Source organism: Misgurnus anguillicaudatus, unplaced genomic scaffold (genome assembly GCF_027580225.2).
Source record: "Misgurnus anguillicaudatus unplaced genomic scaffold, ASM2758022v2 HiC_scaffold_32, whole genome shotgun sequence".
Classification (NCBI taxonomy): Eukaryota; Metazoa; Chordata; class Actinopteri; order Cypriniformes; family Cobitidae; genus Misgurnus; species Misgurnus anguillicaudatus.
The window spans coordinates 2972242-2988104 of NW_027395282.1; the positions used below are offsets into that span (position 1 = coordinate 2972242).

The following is a 15863-nucleotide window of genomic DNA, read 5'->3' on the forward strand; positions in this document are numbered from 1 at the left end:
TGTATTTAATAATGTTAACAAATTCAACTTTATTGTAAAATTTTATCAACTATCTAAACTTATCGCTGCCAATGTTTTATCTTAAGATACACACCAATATTTTTGTGTACGGTACATTGTAAAACCAATCACTCAAATGATTTGAGGAAAGTGATTCTCTCAGTTTAATTGAGTAATGGGGAAAATAACTCCATTTAATTGAGTTGCCCTAATGTGGTCTTTTCATTTAATTAACTTAAACATTAAAGTACAGCTAAATTAAATTTCCCATTTGTATTGTAACACTTAATAAAATAACTGAAACAAGATGGTTTTCACTTCAGCAATAACTTTATTTGTGTGTTAACATTTAAACATATTAACATTTAATTCAATTATAAAATGCAAGAATATTACTTTCATTAAAACAACCAAATACATTTCTTTAGAAATTTGCCATTTAACAGTGAACTGTGACCATATAATAACAGTTTTATAAGAGTTACAGAAGAACTCCATAAGGAACACCAGACATGTTCGTCATCCAACGTTGCTTAGGCCTCTATGGGGCGGTTTCCCAGACAGGGTTTAGATTAATCCAGGGCTAGGCCTTAGTTATTTTAGGACATTTAAGAAGTCTTTACAAACATACCTTACAAAAAACAATACTGGTAGGCATCTTGAGACAAAACAATGGCACTGATATATCTTAAAATATGTCAGTACAAGGTGTTTTGAAATTGACAACATGCATTTTAGTCTGGGACTAGGATAAGCTCTTTCCGGGAAACTGCCCCTAAAACAGTAAACTCATTGTCACATTTTCAACAGATACAATCATTATAGTCACCAAAATGTGAATTTGTATGCAGAATAGAAATGCTGTACATGTTGGAATTAAACACAGACATAGCAAAAACAAAGAAAAACTCAAAGGCACTCTCTAAAAAAGTACAAACAAGCCTTTGTCAGGGAGTAAACACATTTCAACAAACAGGAAGAGATTTATAACCTTTGACACCAATCAGAATAACACCATCTGTTAGAAATTAAGGTACAGAGATAAACAGTCCACTAGATGTCATCCTAGGTCCTTCAAAAAAAATCACAATAAACACAAAAAATCTAACTAAATATACAAGCAAGTGTCAAATATAATACTCACAAAAAATAGAATAAATCAATAAATTAAAGAAAGACACTCAGATCAAGCTCTTCATTAAGACCTGGGTATCTAGTAGCCTGTAATTTATCAATCCAAAAACTTTCTCTCTGATTCATTTGTTTTTGTCTATCCACAGTGGGATATGATCATTTCCACAGACCTGTAAGGTCGATGGATCACTCTTATGGTGTTCCCTATAGTGTCTTGCCATAGGATAGTTCATATTACTTATTCGAATTGCATACTTCATCCAGTCTGTCTTGTAGACGTCTCTTAGTTCTTCCAATATAAAACACTTTGCACCCTGGGCATTCCAATCTGTTTATACCACGGGTTTGTTAAATGCTGTATTCTTATTGGCTGAGAAATGTTCCGTGGGTATGCATTAATTTCTGATAACTGCACATGTGGTGGTTACAAAAATGTTGAAATATATGTGGTGTTATACATTTTTTTTTGGAGATCAAAATTATAAATTTTATGCAACAATGTCTGAATATTGAATGAAAAATAAGAACATTAATAATAATTAATTACTTTGTGGTAACAATAGGGAATGTGGAGTTGACGTCACGCTGTGTTGGATTATGTGTAATCCGCCATCTTTGCAGGCACGCGTCCTATCCCGCTGTATTTGAGTTAATGTATTGGAGGTTGTTTTTGTATTTTCTGTCGAGATTTTAATAAACTTCGATATGTTTGGTCAGTACTGCTCGATCAAGCAAGTCACGCGATCGTTCAGGGAGGAAACTGAACAACGGAATACGTTTTTCCAGCTTTTATTCGTGGAAAAAACAAAGGAAGCCGGTGCAGGAGCTGACGAAAAGACGCCGGATCGCGTGGTTTGCATGCTGTAATCAGGAGAAAAACGTTTACTTTTCAAAAAAAAATCCCTGCATCAGCGAGAGTGTGTTCGCTGCATTTTCAGTCATTCAGTAATTTGTGATTAATAAAAGCAGAACCACTTAAATTGTCTTGTTTTTATGCTAACACTGTCAAACTAACTTGTAAATGTAAGTTATTGATTGATTCATTCATTCATTTCTGATCACCCTAAACACATGAGTTATAAAAATAAATATTTAGACAATTTTGACGATTGTAACACATATTTTTTATTAAATGCAACTGCTCAAACCCACTGCTTGTGACTCTTTAAATAACAACGTTAGCTAAATATTTAGCATTTTGTTTGTTTTAATAACTTGGCCAAAACAGAAGTGCCATCTTTTGAACATGTGTTGATTCATCGCGCAGAATACAACGGAGAAATTATTTTATAGAATCATTAAGGTACGTAGGTATTAACACATTGGCCCTCATTTATCATTCTTGCGTAGAAACGGGCGTATATGTTGGCGTAAGATTATGCTTACACTTCTCTCACCGCCTGATTTATGAAACTGTGCGTACCGTTGATATTCAGGTGTACGCAATATCTGCCCTTCATAAATGCCGCGGCTGAAAACGATCGTCATTAGAATAACACGCCCATATAAATTCAAGTCTCCACCTCCCCCACGCCCTCATTTTACGACATTGACACATGGAAGACGGCAAAGAAGACAAACCGGGGAAGTGGAAAGAAACAAAATTGTTTTATTTGGGAGTTTAAAGAGCGGGATTAAAGACACATTAATAATTGCATGACATTTTGTAATAGTTGTATTATTATTTTTATTATTAATGACGCTTAATTGATATTTAGAATAATTATTATTTATTATTATTATTATTATTATTTACTGTTGCCTACATCTAAATTATATGTCTGCTTAATGGTTCGGTTAAGTTTTATTATATATTATTTTTAAATAATATTTTAAAATGATGTAGTAACTTTTATAGTGTGTTTTTCTGTATTTACATACAGTTGTTTGTTAGCTAAGATCCAGTTTCATACGGAGCTCCGGATATAATTCAAATTAACAATTTGTTTCCACGACATCCACATGTTTTACTAGGCTAATTCATAATTTGAAGTAATAATAATTGTAAAAGTAATGACGAAATATTATAATAATTAATCCCAAGGAACAAACTGTTGAATATTGGGAACGAATTTTATATTTATGGCCATACTTTAGACTAAATAAGAAAAGAAGTGTCCATAATGTAGCATAAAAGATAATTCGTGGCCATGATTTTGTCCGCATGTCATCATGATCGGTTTTATGGCTCCATTCAACACAAACATTTTACTTTACCTCATATGTACGTAACTAGCTTACCTTTTGATGCATATTACCATGTTTTCGTAGCACATCCTTGTGCTTTCTTGCAATGTGCCGCTTCAGATTCCAGGATGAATATTTGCTAACTTTTACAGTTTCTCCGCACTTCCTTTTAATGTTTTCTTCCTGTCCAATCTTAACTTTGATTTTTACTTTACATTTATGTATAAGGCTTGAATTCCACAACTTATTGCTAGACGTTTTTACAGATTCTCGAACTAGCAAATTATCAAAGGGCGTTCTGGGTTCAACGAGCGGTGCGAGCGGACTTTTTAGAAAGGCGCTTTGATGGTAATATTACCGCACCGCTCAAGGCTCCGCTCCGCTCCGCTCACATGCTTTGCCCTGAAACATCAGGTAAAGCGCACAGGCTCTCAACTGAAGGAATACATATGCATACAAATCAAATGCTTTGGTAAAGTCTCTCAAATTAAACATTAAAGTCCATGTTGCATAAAAATAAACACTGAAGTTTGTAATTATTATGTTTTTTTTTACAGTGGGTCATAATATATCATATATTTTAGTTTGTCAGTGCGTTTTGTGGTGTTAGGAAGTGTTTGCGCATTTCTGCACTTACTCAAAATGTGCGTACACCACCTCCTGAGCAGGCGTAGGATTTGAGCGTGCCGTACGCCAACGTCCATATTGATAAATCTCAAAGTCACCGTGGTTTTGGGTGTACGCCAGGTGTACGCTGGAATTTTGGTGTACGCACTTTTGATAAATGAGGGCCATTGTCACTAAATAGCTGGTTTGCCAACCATAAGACTCCAAAAGAAGAAGTGTCACTTTACTATAAGCTTGAAGGGATTTATAGCTCTTAAACTCCTGCAAAGTGTAAATAAAGTCCTGCAAAAACAAGGTAATTGACCAGATATGTAAGCGGAGGTCCGTAATCCAGTCTTGGGCTGCTAAATCATATGGATCTATGTTGTTTATTTGTCCAAATAAAGTTTTTTGGCAGTAGCATTTAGTTTCTCCCGATAGGGTCCCTTCTCTTGTTCTTTCAACTTCTCGATATCTTCCGTTTTTCTTCAAATTTAACTAGTTTTAGCTTAACATGCCCACAATTAAATGGCATAGCGGTCGTCGGTGCCTCTAAACATGGCGCCCACGTCCCATAATGCAACACTGCGGTGACGTACATTAACATTCCCTATTATTATCTTGTCTTGTTTTGCCTTGATCGATGATTGCAGTGTTTGATTGCTTTTCCTTGCAAGTGTTGACCTGTAGGGGGAGACGGGCGCGCTGCTCAGACTCCTTGTGAAGCAGCAGCTCCGTGCCTTGTGTGTGTTTTTTCTATAACATTAATATCTCCCCTCATCAGGTATGGACTATGACTGTTACAAAAATGTGTGTCTAAGATGTTAAAACGTCACAGAGAAAAGTGTTATTGCTCAAATTGTTAAAGTTATTGTGTTTAGCACTTTAAAAGTTTGCTCCGTTCAACTTGTATATTACTCAGACTGAACACGTGCGCCATTTTAATGTGTTCACGTGGTCTTTGAGATAACATGTTAAAAATGATATGTTATATGTTTATATGTATGAAGTTTTACATTACATAAGTGCAGATGATAAAGGTTTAAAGGGAGATTGAAGTTGACAATGTATTATAATAGTAAATACACACTTAAATCAGAGAACTATATACATTTATGTTCATCTACAGTGTTAATTGTCATGTATGAACAGTGTGATAAAACAATATGATGAAAAGAGGTGTTCAAATATAGAGTAAAAGAAATATGATTCTCTTGTTAGAGAAAGTGTTTGATGTAAGTTTCTATTTTCTTCTAATATATACCACTTGATGATGCTAAAGAAATACTGTCATTTTCAGTTTACCTTTAGTGAATTTATTCATGTTTATTTGAATTGATTACATTAATCAATGTGCCATATATAACAAAATGTGAACTGTTATATTTCATTTATGTTTATTTGTATTGTGTGAAATAATTCATGAGACACATGTTGCATTATTTGAATAGTTTATTGATTTGCTCAGAAATACACAGACTCCTTGTGAAGCAGCAGCTCCGTGCCTTGTGTGTGTTTTTTCTATAACATTAATATCTCCCCTCATCAGGTGTGAGGGTGCTACACACACCTAACTTGTCAAATGTCTTAAAATTAGGCAACAGAGCAATGTTTGTGGTAACCGTGGTATAAAAGGAATAATTGACCCGGTCCTTTGAATTATTTGAAAATAATGCATACCCACGGTGTAACGGCACTCCGCTTTGCGTCGTGCCGCATTGCACCTTTGGTGTGCATTATTTTCTTATAATTCAATGGCCCGTCGTCAATTATTCCTTACATATAACAAAGACAGTTTTACAGCTTATAAAGTGGTTAATTTTGTATTGTTTATGGGATACTACATCATCAAAGGTTTTAGTCTGTATAACATTAGCGCAATGATTGCAATGGTGACATTTATAAGAACCTTTGGGTTTAGATTTCAACCACATTTGTGAACATTCTGGTTTCAAATAGCTCCGGACCAATTTGTCTCGAATTGTCGGACATCTCCTAAAATTGACCAAAGGTGGTTCTGGAAACAATTGGCCAAGCGTGACATCACTTTGAATGGTACCCCAATTCTTCCTTATCATGCTCTTAATTTGTTCTGCCTCTGTGCTGTACGTTGTAACAAAAATAGGACTATCTTTTTTAGGTTCAGGTGGGTCTCTTAATAAAAGTGATTCTCTATTTAGAGATTTGGTCCTATTCAATGCTTTTAGGAGGATTATGTCTTTGTAACCCCATTCCTTAAAGCGAGATTTCTTTTGGTTTATCCTCAAACAAATTATCCAAATCACAAATTCTCCTTATTCTCTGGAATTGTCCATAGGGGACATTATCCTTCAAAAACTTAGGGTGAAAACTTTTAGCATGTAGAATGGTGTTTCTATCAGTATGTTTTCGAAATACTGTCATATGTAGGGCACCATCCTCATCTTTGGAGATAGTAATATCAAGAAAATGAATACTATCTTGACAATATTCCAGAGATAGTTTAATATTGGGGTTAATAATATTGGGGTATAATATGTTCCTCTGGAATTCCAAATAAAGTGTTACGTGTTCCTCTCCTTTGTACCACGCACATCTAATGTCTCTATTATCAGCAACAATTGCAACCATTTCAAGCTCAAAATGACATGCTTTTTTTCGGCATTAAATATTGGCTCAAATACGAGTAATATCACACGCGGGGAAAAAAGTAAGTCGCATTGCGTGAATCGTTTAAACAATATCCTCGCATAAATGTTGTGTCTGAAAGCGAAACTTCTAGAAATGCGTATGCAAAAATAACTAGACGATACCTTTTTAAAGCTAATTATCAACCGTGCATTTTTAGTAAATCCCTTTAGTAAAAGTGTCTTCTGTCTGTTTTTTCTTCTTGTGCTCATCCTTCTTTGTTCTGGTCTTCATGTGCTCTGCTTTTGGGTTCTGTTCATTTTCTATGATTTTCTTTTTTACTTAAGCTCTGAGGTTCAGGCCATTAGGCCTAGATTTCAGTTCTCAATGGCTATGTTTACATGCACTAAATTTTGTCAATCCGACTGAATTTGATACGTTTGAAGGTTACAACAATACAGTTTACATGCATGCCCAAAAGCATCCCATTGATTATTCACAGCCCAAATATCAATAACTAATAAACAAAATCCTTTCATCTTTAACCCGCATGAAAAAACAACCCGTGGAGACAGTTTAAACAGTAGCCGAAAAAAAGCAAAAGACTTGGCAACCCTACCCAGCGCACACCATCTCTGTCGAGTTCACACTTTATCTCTGGATAAATGTATAAAGCTGAGTTGGAGAAATTTGTTTTTAAGACGTTTTCAGATATAGGCAATGAAAATACAATTTTCAAAAGGCTTTTTGTCCTAATGTTATGAAAGTATTCATGAATGCTGCAGAATGTACAGCACGTGACGTCATAAAATGCATGGCCATTACCTTACTATTGCATGTTTCTGTGAGAATTATGTGAGATGTAAATAAGAGGTAAATATAAGACGTGAACTTGAGCACAAATGTTCTGCACATGTGAACAATGTATTTTTGCATCCGATTGAGAAATATATATTTATATTCTTACAATGCTCTCCAACATATTTTGCTATTATTATTTCCATCGCTGGTATAAGTTGCAGAATGGTGATAATTGACAAGAAATACTTGCTGTTAACATTTCTCAGTCATTTCAGCATTCATACAGACTGAATCATTGTAGTGAATCCACCCTTACAAACACAAAGCAGTCAATTACATGTAAAGCGTCTGTAGGAAGACAACTTTGTGGTTACATTCTGGCCTCTCCAGCTCGTCTTTACTTAAACTGTCAGAAAAATTATTTCCTAATATGAACTATTTACATACCTCAGATGTATTAATATGTACCTTTGAGATACTTATATGCACTGTTTAGGTAAAAATAAAGTTTACTTTTGAAAGGGCACTGCCCCGGTGACAGCTGTACATTTTCTTGTTTGAATAATTAAAGTTTGTACTGACTCTTGTCTTATATCACTGTCTTAATGCAGTAAACAACACTGATGCTTTTCCCAAATGTCCAACAACCACAAAACTGTCATCTACTCAAAAGTGTTCATACCTTGAATGTGTAACAGCAGGATCAATGATGAGAGTCTGAAGTTCATGATGTAGTTTTGTAGAAAGTCACATAAGACCCAAAACTCTTTTCTTAAAAAAATAAAACATCATTGTGATGCTCAATTCATCAGACAGTTATTACAGTAAAATAAAACACAACTTTTCGTAACATTTCAAAGATTCAATACATATACATGTGAATACATACGTTCTTGTGGAGATCTTTGACTTCAACCAGTTTGTAAAGTTGTGTCAATATCTGAAGTTGTGGTAGATCATTTAATGATCTGATTATCGTACTCAAGCGGATGTTAAAGAAAGACTCTCCTTCACTTTTAAACACTTTTCATAGCATAATAAGAAGGAAAGTATTTCAGAACATGCTTGAATTTTACATAATCTGACAACTATTCTTATCTTTACGTGTAGCTGGTATTTGTTAGAGAGTCCTGTAAACAGTGACGTGTTTACCATTTTGGGGGCCCTAAAGAAAGTCCAAGAAACTGGAGCCCCACATGCCCCAACATTGCCTGAAGGGTTTCATTTTAATTGCATGTCCGTAATATTGAGTATATAGAATTAAGTTAGACATATAAAAACAGATTTATTTTATTTTGAACTGCTTAACATAACATGGTATAAGACAAAAAATCTTGGTTTAAAACATAGAAATAGTGCCCATTGTCCTTTTCAACATGATACAGAATTATTCTCTTTAAAAAATAAAGGTCTTGGTTTAATCTTAAGCTAGTAGTTCCCAAACTTTTTCCACCGGCCTCCTTTTGTACAGAAAAATATTTTCAAGCCCCTCTCAGATCTATCCTTTGCTTGCAAATTCCTTGTATTTAAAACGATGTAATTTATACACTACTGCAACTTCAGTCTGTGATCTTACTAAAGAAACTAAATAAGAAAAAAAGGTGAAGCATTAGATTACGATTCAGACTGATCTAACAAACTGAACTAATAACACCAGCAATAGACGTTGTAAATTGGTTATTGTCTGGATTTGTAATGGGAATCACATAACTCTTATTTTCATATTGCAGAAACAAACTTACTGTGAGAAACAACAAGCATATAGACGCCACTGCCCGTAAAAGATGTCTCTTATCTTTACTTCATCTTTTATGTTTTCAGCAGAAAATAATCTAATCATTAATCTTCATCTTTTTACTGCTAGTGCTCTTATTCTTGAGAAACAGTCTCAACTCGATTCACAGGACAGATTATGTTTTATATTTTTATAAACCTGTTCCTTTCCTTATTAATAAACTGAGACAGAAATAATCTGCACATTTTTATATTTACATTTAACTTTTGGGGAAACTGAATGTAATTGTTTCTCTGAAGTAAAACTTGTTAACAAAAATGTTAAATGGAGCTGATAGTAACATATTTAGCAAATTGTGTGTGCTCACTTAGTCTACGAGTTCGTAGGGTGTCACATCTGTAATTTTTAGACTTCGAAGTGTGCTCATCAGCGCCCCCTTTGCCCCCTTGATGCTGTCTGCAGCAGGCTTTGTGCACTTTACCAACCCAGAAGCCCTTGCGAAAGAGCAGTCAGACCAATCAGACGACAGATACATAACATAAATATATTTTTTTTAATTCTGAAGACACAGATTAAAGATAAGGAGAGGAAACACAGCTGCAAAAATCAGTGTCGTGTTCTTGAATCAGCATAAAAACTTGATCGGCTTTGCCACAAACCACCCACTTAAACAGGATGAGACTGTGTGATAGACATCTCTGCCCAGAAAACCAGTTTATACCAGCTTCAGTTTAATACTAGATTAGACTGGTAAGCAAAACACATCATATCAAAGACAACCTCAAAAACAAGTGTAAAATTCACAACATCAACTTCAGTTCATGACACGGCTTTTTAATTTCCTTTTTCAGTTTTTAAAATGTTATTTAATTATTGTTTAACAAAAGATAAATAAAACACAAATGGTAAAAGCTTTTATGATCAATAGCATCACTTAAGTCCTTATAAATGTGTATATACAGCATTATTATGAGCAGTTGAAGTTGTAGTAGATCATTTAATGATATTATCTCATTTTCTCGTACTCAAGCGGATGTTAAAGAAACTCTTTTTGACACTTTTTATAGCATAAGAAGAAGAAAAGCATTTCATAACATGCTTGGACTTTACATATTTTGACAACTATTACATACTATTATATTAAAAGTTAATTTATAGCTGTTAATTATTGCTGAGTCCTGTAAAAGATGTCTCTTATCTTTACTTCATCTTTTATGTCTCCAGCAGAAAAAAATCTAATCATTAATCTTCATCTTTTTACTGCTAGCGCTCTTATTCTTGAGCAACAGTCTCAACTCAATTCACAGGACAGATTATGTTTTATATTTTTATAAACCTGTTCCTTTCATTACTAATAAACTGAGCCAATAATCTGCATATGTTTTATATTTTCTACATTGGTATTTGGAGAAATTATTAAGAAATGAATGTAATTCATTTAAAACCTATAAAAAGTATTAAATTGAGCTGATGAAAACTTACTTTCAGACTTTCCAATGCAACTCATGTGGGTCTAAAAATAAGCAGCGTGTAAATGAGCTTAAAGGCTGGCAGACAATCTGGAGCTGTGACAGTTTAATAAAAAAGCTCATTTACATCAGACACACTGATGGGCAACTTCTCTTCTTATTTTCGGCATGACGCTCGAGTCTGTTCCAAAACACGGCACCCTTGTGTGCAAGTATCCCTAAAGTCTGCACTACATGATGTCATCAAAGTGTCGACTCTGAGGAAGTCCACAAGTTCAGGGTGTGTCATATCTCTGAAAGGCAGGTACAAAAAAGCTTTATTAAAACATTATAGTAGCAAACCTTCAGAAAGCCAAGCCTTGTTTTAATCAGTATCATACAGTTTTATGTATTTAAGCATTTGTTTTGTCCATTGTATCTGAAAAAAAGACACAAACTCAGTTATTTTCAGAAAAGGCAGAACATTCAGAATTTGACTTTTCTGTGATTCTCAGATTTCAGTCTCACTGCAGCCGTTATCACAGCGCTACTCAGCAAATAACCATCATGACAGCTGTGTGCATATTTTCAAAATAACACAAAAGTTCTGAGTGATGTGCTATGACGTTCAGTGCCACTGGCAGCGCTAAAACACTTTCACTTTTGGTTGTGTTAGTACATTTAAAGTACACCTTGCATTCAAAAATAATAAATCCACCTTGATTGTGTTTCCTCATTTTCTTTTTTAGGGGTTTCCCCAGTAATGATGGTACACAAAACAACACGGCACACCGACACCTGACTTTGAAACCTGCAGAAGCTGTAATTTTGTAGCATCTTACTTCAATATTAATGATCAGCTATAAGTGCTGCACAGTGAGACTGAAAGTAGCTCAGCGATGATGTCATAGCTGTAAATAAACCAATCAGCATCAAGGACTGAAACTATCTATTTTATCATTTACACTGTAACAAGTAAAAAGTTGGATTTACTTAAAGTTGCAGTCGGCACGATCGGTTCTTGTGGTGCTGCTTGAAGTCAAAGAAGCCTAATATCACATGAATCCACCTTATATTGAATGCAGCGTGATGGCGGAGAGAACATTCACTAACAAACTTCTGATTCCTTGGCTAACAACCAGAGCTAGAAGAACAACCAATGAAAAGAAAACAACCAAGGAAAAGAAGGAAACGAAGATAGAAAGCGACCGTGTCTGTAATAAAACTAGGATCAATATCGGACCAGCATTTGAAAGGTGGAGGGATCTATAAGCTTTTAAAGGTTCTAGCTGGATGCAGAGCTTGACACATTTCTTCTTGACAGGTAATTGTGCTTTATCAATCATTTATTGTATTTCTGAGTGTTATGTAAGTAATCTAAGTATGCTTGAACACGCACTGCTGAGGACGAGCTCAATATGAGGTTGCTCGGTGGTAGTGTGGGAGGGGGATAAAAATTTAAAACATTCGAAATCATCTCAATCCTCCAGAATTGCCGACTGTAGCTTTAAATAGTTACTTCAGTTGGTAACTAAAACAAGTTTATTAAAAGTTCTTTTTTTAAGTTGATCCAACTCTTTATTTTTTACAGTGTAACAGTAAAGTCAGATGTATGATGAGATGTTGTGTTACCTCTTACAGTACAGGAATACTCTTGTAGCTCCTCACTGTTGATTGAGTCCAGGTACAGCTTGTTTAATAATGTCAATCCATCTGTTACCTGTTGTCCATTCTTATACCAGATGTAAGTATGTTTGTTATCCAGAGTGCATTCAGTTGAACAGCTTAATATCACTTTTTCTCCATCTATCACAGGGTTTGGGCTGCTTCTCACTCGTGTATCTGAAATTTCATAAAACATCAACTACTTTTCAAAGTTGGGCCTCATATTTTTGATTTAGCTCAATTGATAAAGCATTACCTAAACCTCTAATCACAGTCGTGTTGATATCAGACTCCTACTCGAGCTATAATGCTTCAGTATAATGAGTGCTGAACTACAGAGAGTTTATTATGAGCAGTTACCTGTAACAATAAGAGCGACTCCAGAATACCCAGAAACTTCTTTTGATGTGTTAGTGATGAACCTGAACTGATATCTTTCAGCGTCTCTTGTGTTGACGTCTTTGATTCTCAGTGTGTTTCCCACTAATTCCACACGACCAGCAAACTGATGATCCTCACGCAGATCCAAATGACTGTATTCCAAATGCCAGTATGTTTTCTTTACTGTATATCCAGTGGGATGTGAGTATGAAGAGTGAATATTTACTGTTGATCCCACTAAAGCACAAACTCTTCTAGAGGTGTAAGTCACACCCCAACAGCTACTGTTAGAAAGACCTGAAAGAGTCACAAAATACTGCTGTAACATTCACAATCAATTACAAACACACTCATACTGTATATGAATCAACAAGAAAACTGCAAAGTTTGTTCTTCCATTTTAATTTAAATATTTTATAAATGTCAGACTCACACAAAGATGAAGAGGGTGATGAAAAAGACACAGAGCAGAAATAACTGTTAGTGTTTTCACTGGATGACACAAATATGCTTTGGCCAATTTTTAAATATTGTCCATTCTTGAACCAGCTGTATCTGTTTTCAGATATTAAAGGGCAGGAGGAATCACAGCTCAGTTTTACTCGCTGTCCTGTAGATTCAGGATTCATCTTTACCTGTAAAACTAAATAATGAAAACCTTACATTAGATGAGAAATGAAAGGAGTTTAACTGGACTGATGAGAATGTAAATGTACCTGAAACTGTTAGATTGACTGTGACTGAGCTGAGATGTTTAACTCCATCCTTCATAATGAACATGAGCTGATATTCTCCACTGTCTCCCTCATTCAGATCTGTTATCATGACATACGAGTAATCTTTAGTGATCATCTGATCCACTCGTCCTGAGTAATCTGAATCTAAAGTCAAATCTTCAGGTTCATCTTTGTTTCTCCAGTTTGTTCTTTGTTTCTGACTGAACCAGAACCCAGTTTTGATGTTGATGTTTGAGCAGAGGCGGACAGAGTACACAGCTTCAGTACTTGAGTAAAAGTACAGTTACCCCTTGCTAAATTTTACTCAAGTAAAAGTAAAAGTACTATAGTCAGATGTCTACTTAAGTAAAAGTACAAAAGTACTTGTTTTTAAAAGTACTTGAGTATCAAGAGTACAAGAGTAAATTTTCTAAATGTTGCATTACTACTGCCACAGTGCACATTGAACCATGTGAGATGATTGACAGCTGTACAGCAAATGATAGAGCTCTGAGGTCAAATCTGATGCAAATCAGGAAGAGGAGACACAAATCGCTCTGTTCACTGTTTGAGCTTTTCAGATCGCATATCAGTGGAAAATTAATAGAAATGTTATTCTTTAAGACTAAATATTTTACTAACATGTGATAATTAATCATTATTTTCCCAAATATGCTCACCATTGTACTAATAGCCCCGGCGGATTCTGTATATTTTATCTATTTGAACACAAATAAACCGGAGAAGAACAGAATAAATGTTTTACGAATGATGATTTCTATTCAAAATAAAGAGCGTTACATATTCATTATTTTGGACTCCTGGCATAAATTAAGAAATTAATGTTATTGCAAACCAGTTTAATCATAAACAGTAGTCAAATGTCGAAACTGGAGTCTTAAACCTGTCTTGTGATGCTGAGTTTGTCCAGATCAAGTAAGAGTGTGATGTTTTGAAGAGTAATTCATTTTGAACAACAATAATCCGGGCTCACCAGTGATTCCGGCCACTGAAAATTTGTTTTGGTAAACACAGCAAACACTTGAAAAGAAAACGATCATTAACTTGTTCAGAAAATTTAAATAGTCTGGCGAGGTGGGGCCACGGGTTGACACATTCCCAGAATGGACCTGCTGCGTCTTCATCCATTGTTTCGTGAGTGGTTTCGTCTCTTATCTAAATCTGACCATGGTGACTTTGGCGGAAAGCTGAAGGTGATTGCTTATAGGCTGTCCTAATCAGTTGCGCCTGCACAATACAATCACGTTTAAGAGAGGGAAACAACAAATTGAGGGTTTCTGATATTTTTATTTTTTCCTTTTTTTTTTAAGAAAAAGTAACTTGTACTTACGGTTATGGATAGAAATGTAGTGGAGTAAAGAGTAAAATATTTGCTTCTCAAATGTACTTGAGTAAAGTCATGAGTACTCCAAAAAAATTATACTCGAGTAAAGTACAGATCCCTCAAAATTGTACTTAAGTACTGTACTCAAGTAAATGTACTCCGTTACTGTCCGGCTCTGTGTTTGAGTAATCGCACCTCACTGTCACCAGTTCTCCCCTCGCAGCACAAATATTCTGTTCATCACAGGTTACAGTAAACTTATCCAATGTTAGGAACCCTGAAGAAGAAACCGTAACGTTAATAATATTTCTAGCTTATCTGTATTTAACTTCATTAAAATTACAGCGTGAGATGAGAGATTCAGACAGTCCTGTAAGGACATTAACTCAGATTCATCAATTTTGTTCTCAAATACAAATCTCTCAGTTCAGTTTTAAATACACAAACTCACTTTAAACATTTTAGAGACTGATCCAAATGGAGAATCCAGCCTTTGGAATACAGCAATGTAAATTAAATTAGACTAAACTAGTTTAAAATCTGACATACTTTTAACAAATATATAACGAATTGAAGTATTTCAGTATAATAACAAAACAGTGTTTCATACCTTGAATGTGTAACAGCAGGATCAGTGATGAGAGTCTGAAGTTCATGATTTCTCTTTGTAGAAACTCACATATATCAGCTACAAAACATTAAACAAGAACTTTTCTTATTGCTGATAAAAAACACAATGTTAGTTTGACTGTGACTTTTTTCAATCGGATGCAAAAATACGTTGTGCACATGCGCAGAACATTTGCGCTCCAAGTTCACGTATTATATTTATGAATCTCGTCACAGAAACACGCAACAACAACAGCATTAATGGAGTCACGCGCTGTACTAAATTCTGCAGCGTTTGTTTATAATTTTAAAACATTAGGCTGCTTAAAGCAATAAAATAGTGTTGTGACTTTTGAAAAGTGTGTTTTCATTACCTATATCGGAAAACTTCTTAAGAACAACTCCAACTCAGTTTTGACTTGTATACAGAGTAAAGCGTGAACTCCAACGAGAGATGCTGTCGCGAGCGTAGTGTTGCCAAGTCCTCTGCTTTTTTCGAGTTTAGATTTGGGATACTGTTTAAACTGTTTCCACTAGTTGTTTTTTTCTGCGGGTAGAAGATTAAATGATTTCGTTGATAAGTTGGTATTTGGTCTGTGAATAGTCATTGTGATGCTTTTGGGCTAGTT

At 34.9% G+C, this 15863-nt stretch overlaps 2 protein-coding genes across 6 annotated transcripts in view; both read right to left on the reverse strand.

Annotated features, from left to right (window-relative positions):
* LOC141363091 (uncharacterized) overlaps nucleotides 1-13808 on the reverse strand; it is a 218808-nt gene extending 205000 nt beyond the window's left edge. Inside the window, exons 1-4 of one of the 2 annotated variants that reach the window (XM_073865629.1) lie at nucleotides 13281-13808; nucleotides 12998-13207; nucleotides 12151-12861; nucleotides 10752-10832 (exon numbers count right to left, since the gene is read on the reverse strand). In XM_073865629.1, coding sequence (XP_073721730.1) covers nucleotides 12530-12861; nucleotides 12998-13207; nucleotides 13281-13416 — 678 coding nt within the window. In that variant the 5' untranslated portion in view covers nucleotides 13417-13808 and the 3' untranslated portion in view covers nucleotides 10752-10832; nucleotides 12151-12529. Of the gene's footprint in view, nucleotides 1-10751; nucleotides 10833-12150; nucleotides 12862-12997; nucleotides 13208-13280 lie in introns of those variants that run through there. The other variant, XM_073865630.1, reaches the window with a different exon arrangement.
* The window catches only part of LOC129454190 (sialoadhesin), a 238850-nt gene that overhangs the window by 191318 nt on the left and 31669 nt on the right, over nucleotides 1-15863 (reverse strand). Inside the window, exon 2 of one of the 4 annotated variants that reach the window (XM_073865594.1) lies at nucleotides 15236-15313. The exons of the other annotated variants lie outside the window; for them this stretch is intronic. Within the exon in view, the coding sequence (XP_073721695.1) occupies nucleotides 15236-15281 (46 nt within the window). The 5' untranslated portion in view covers nucleotides 15282-15313. The remainder of the gene's footprint in view (nucleotides 1-15235; nucleotides 15314-15863) is intronic. 4 annotated transcript variants of the gene reach the window in all.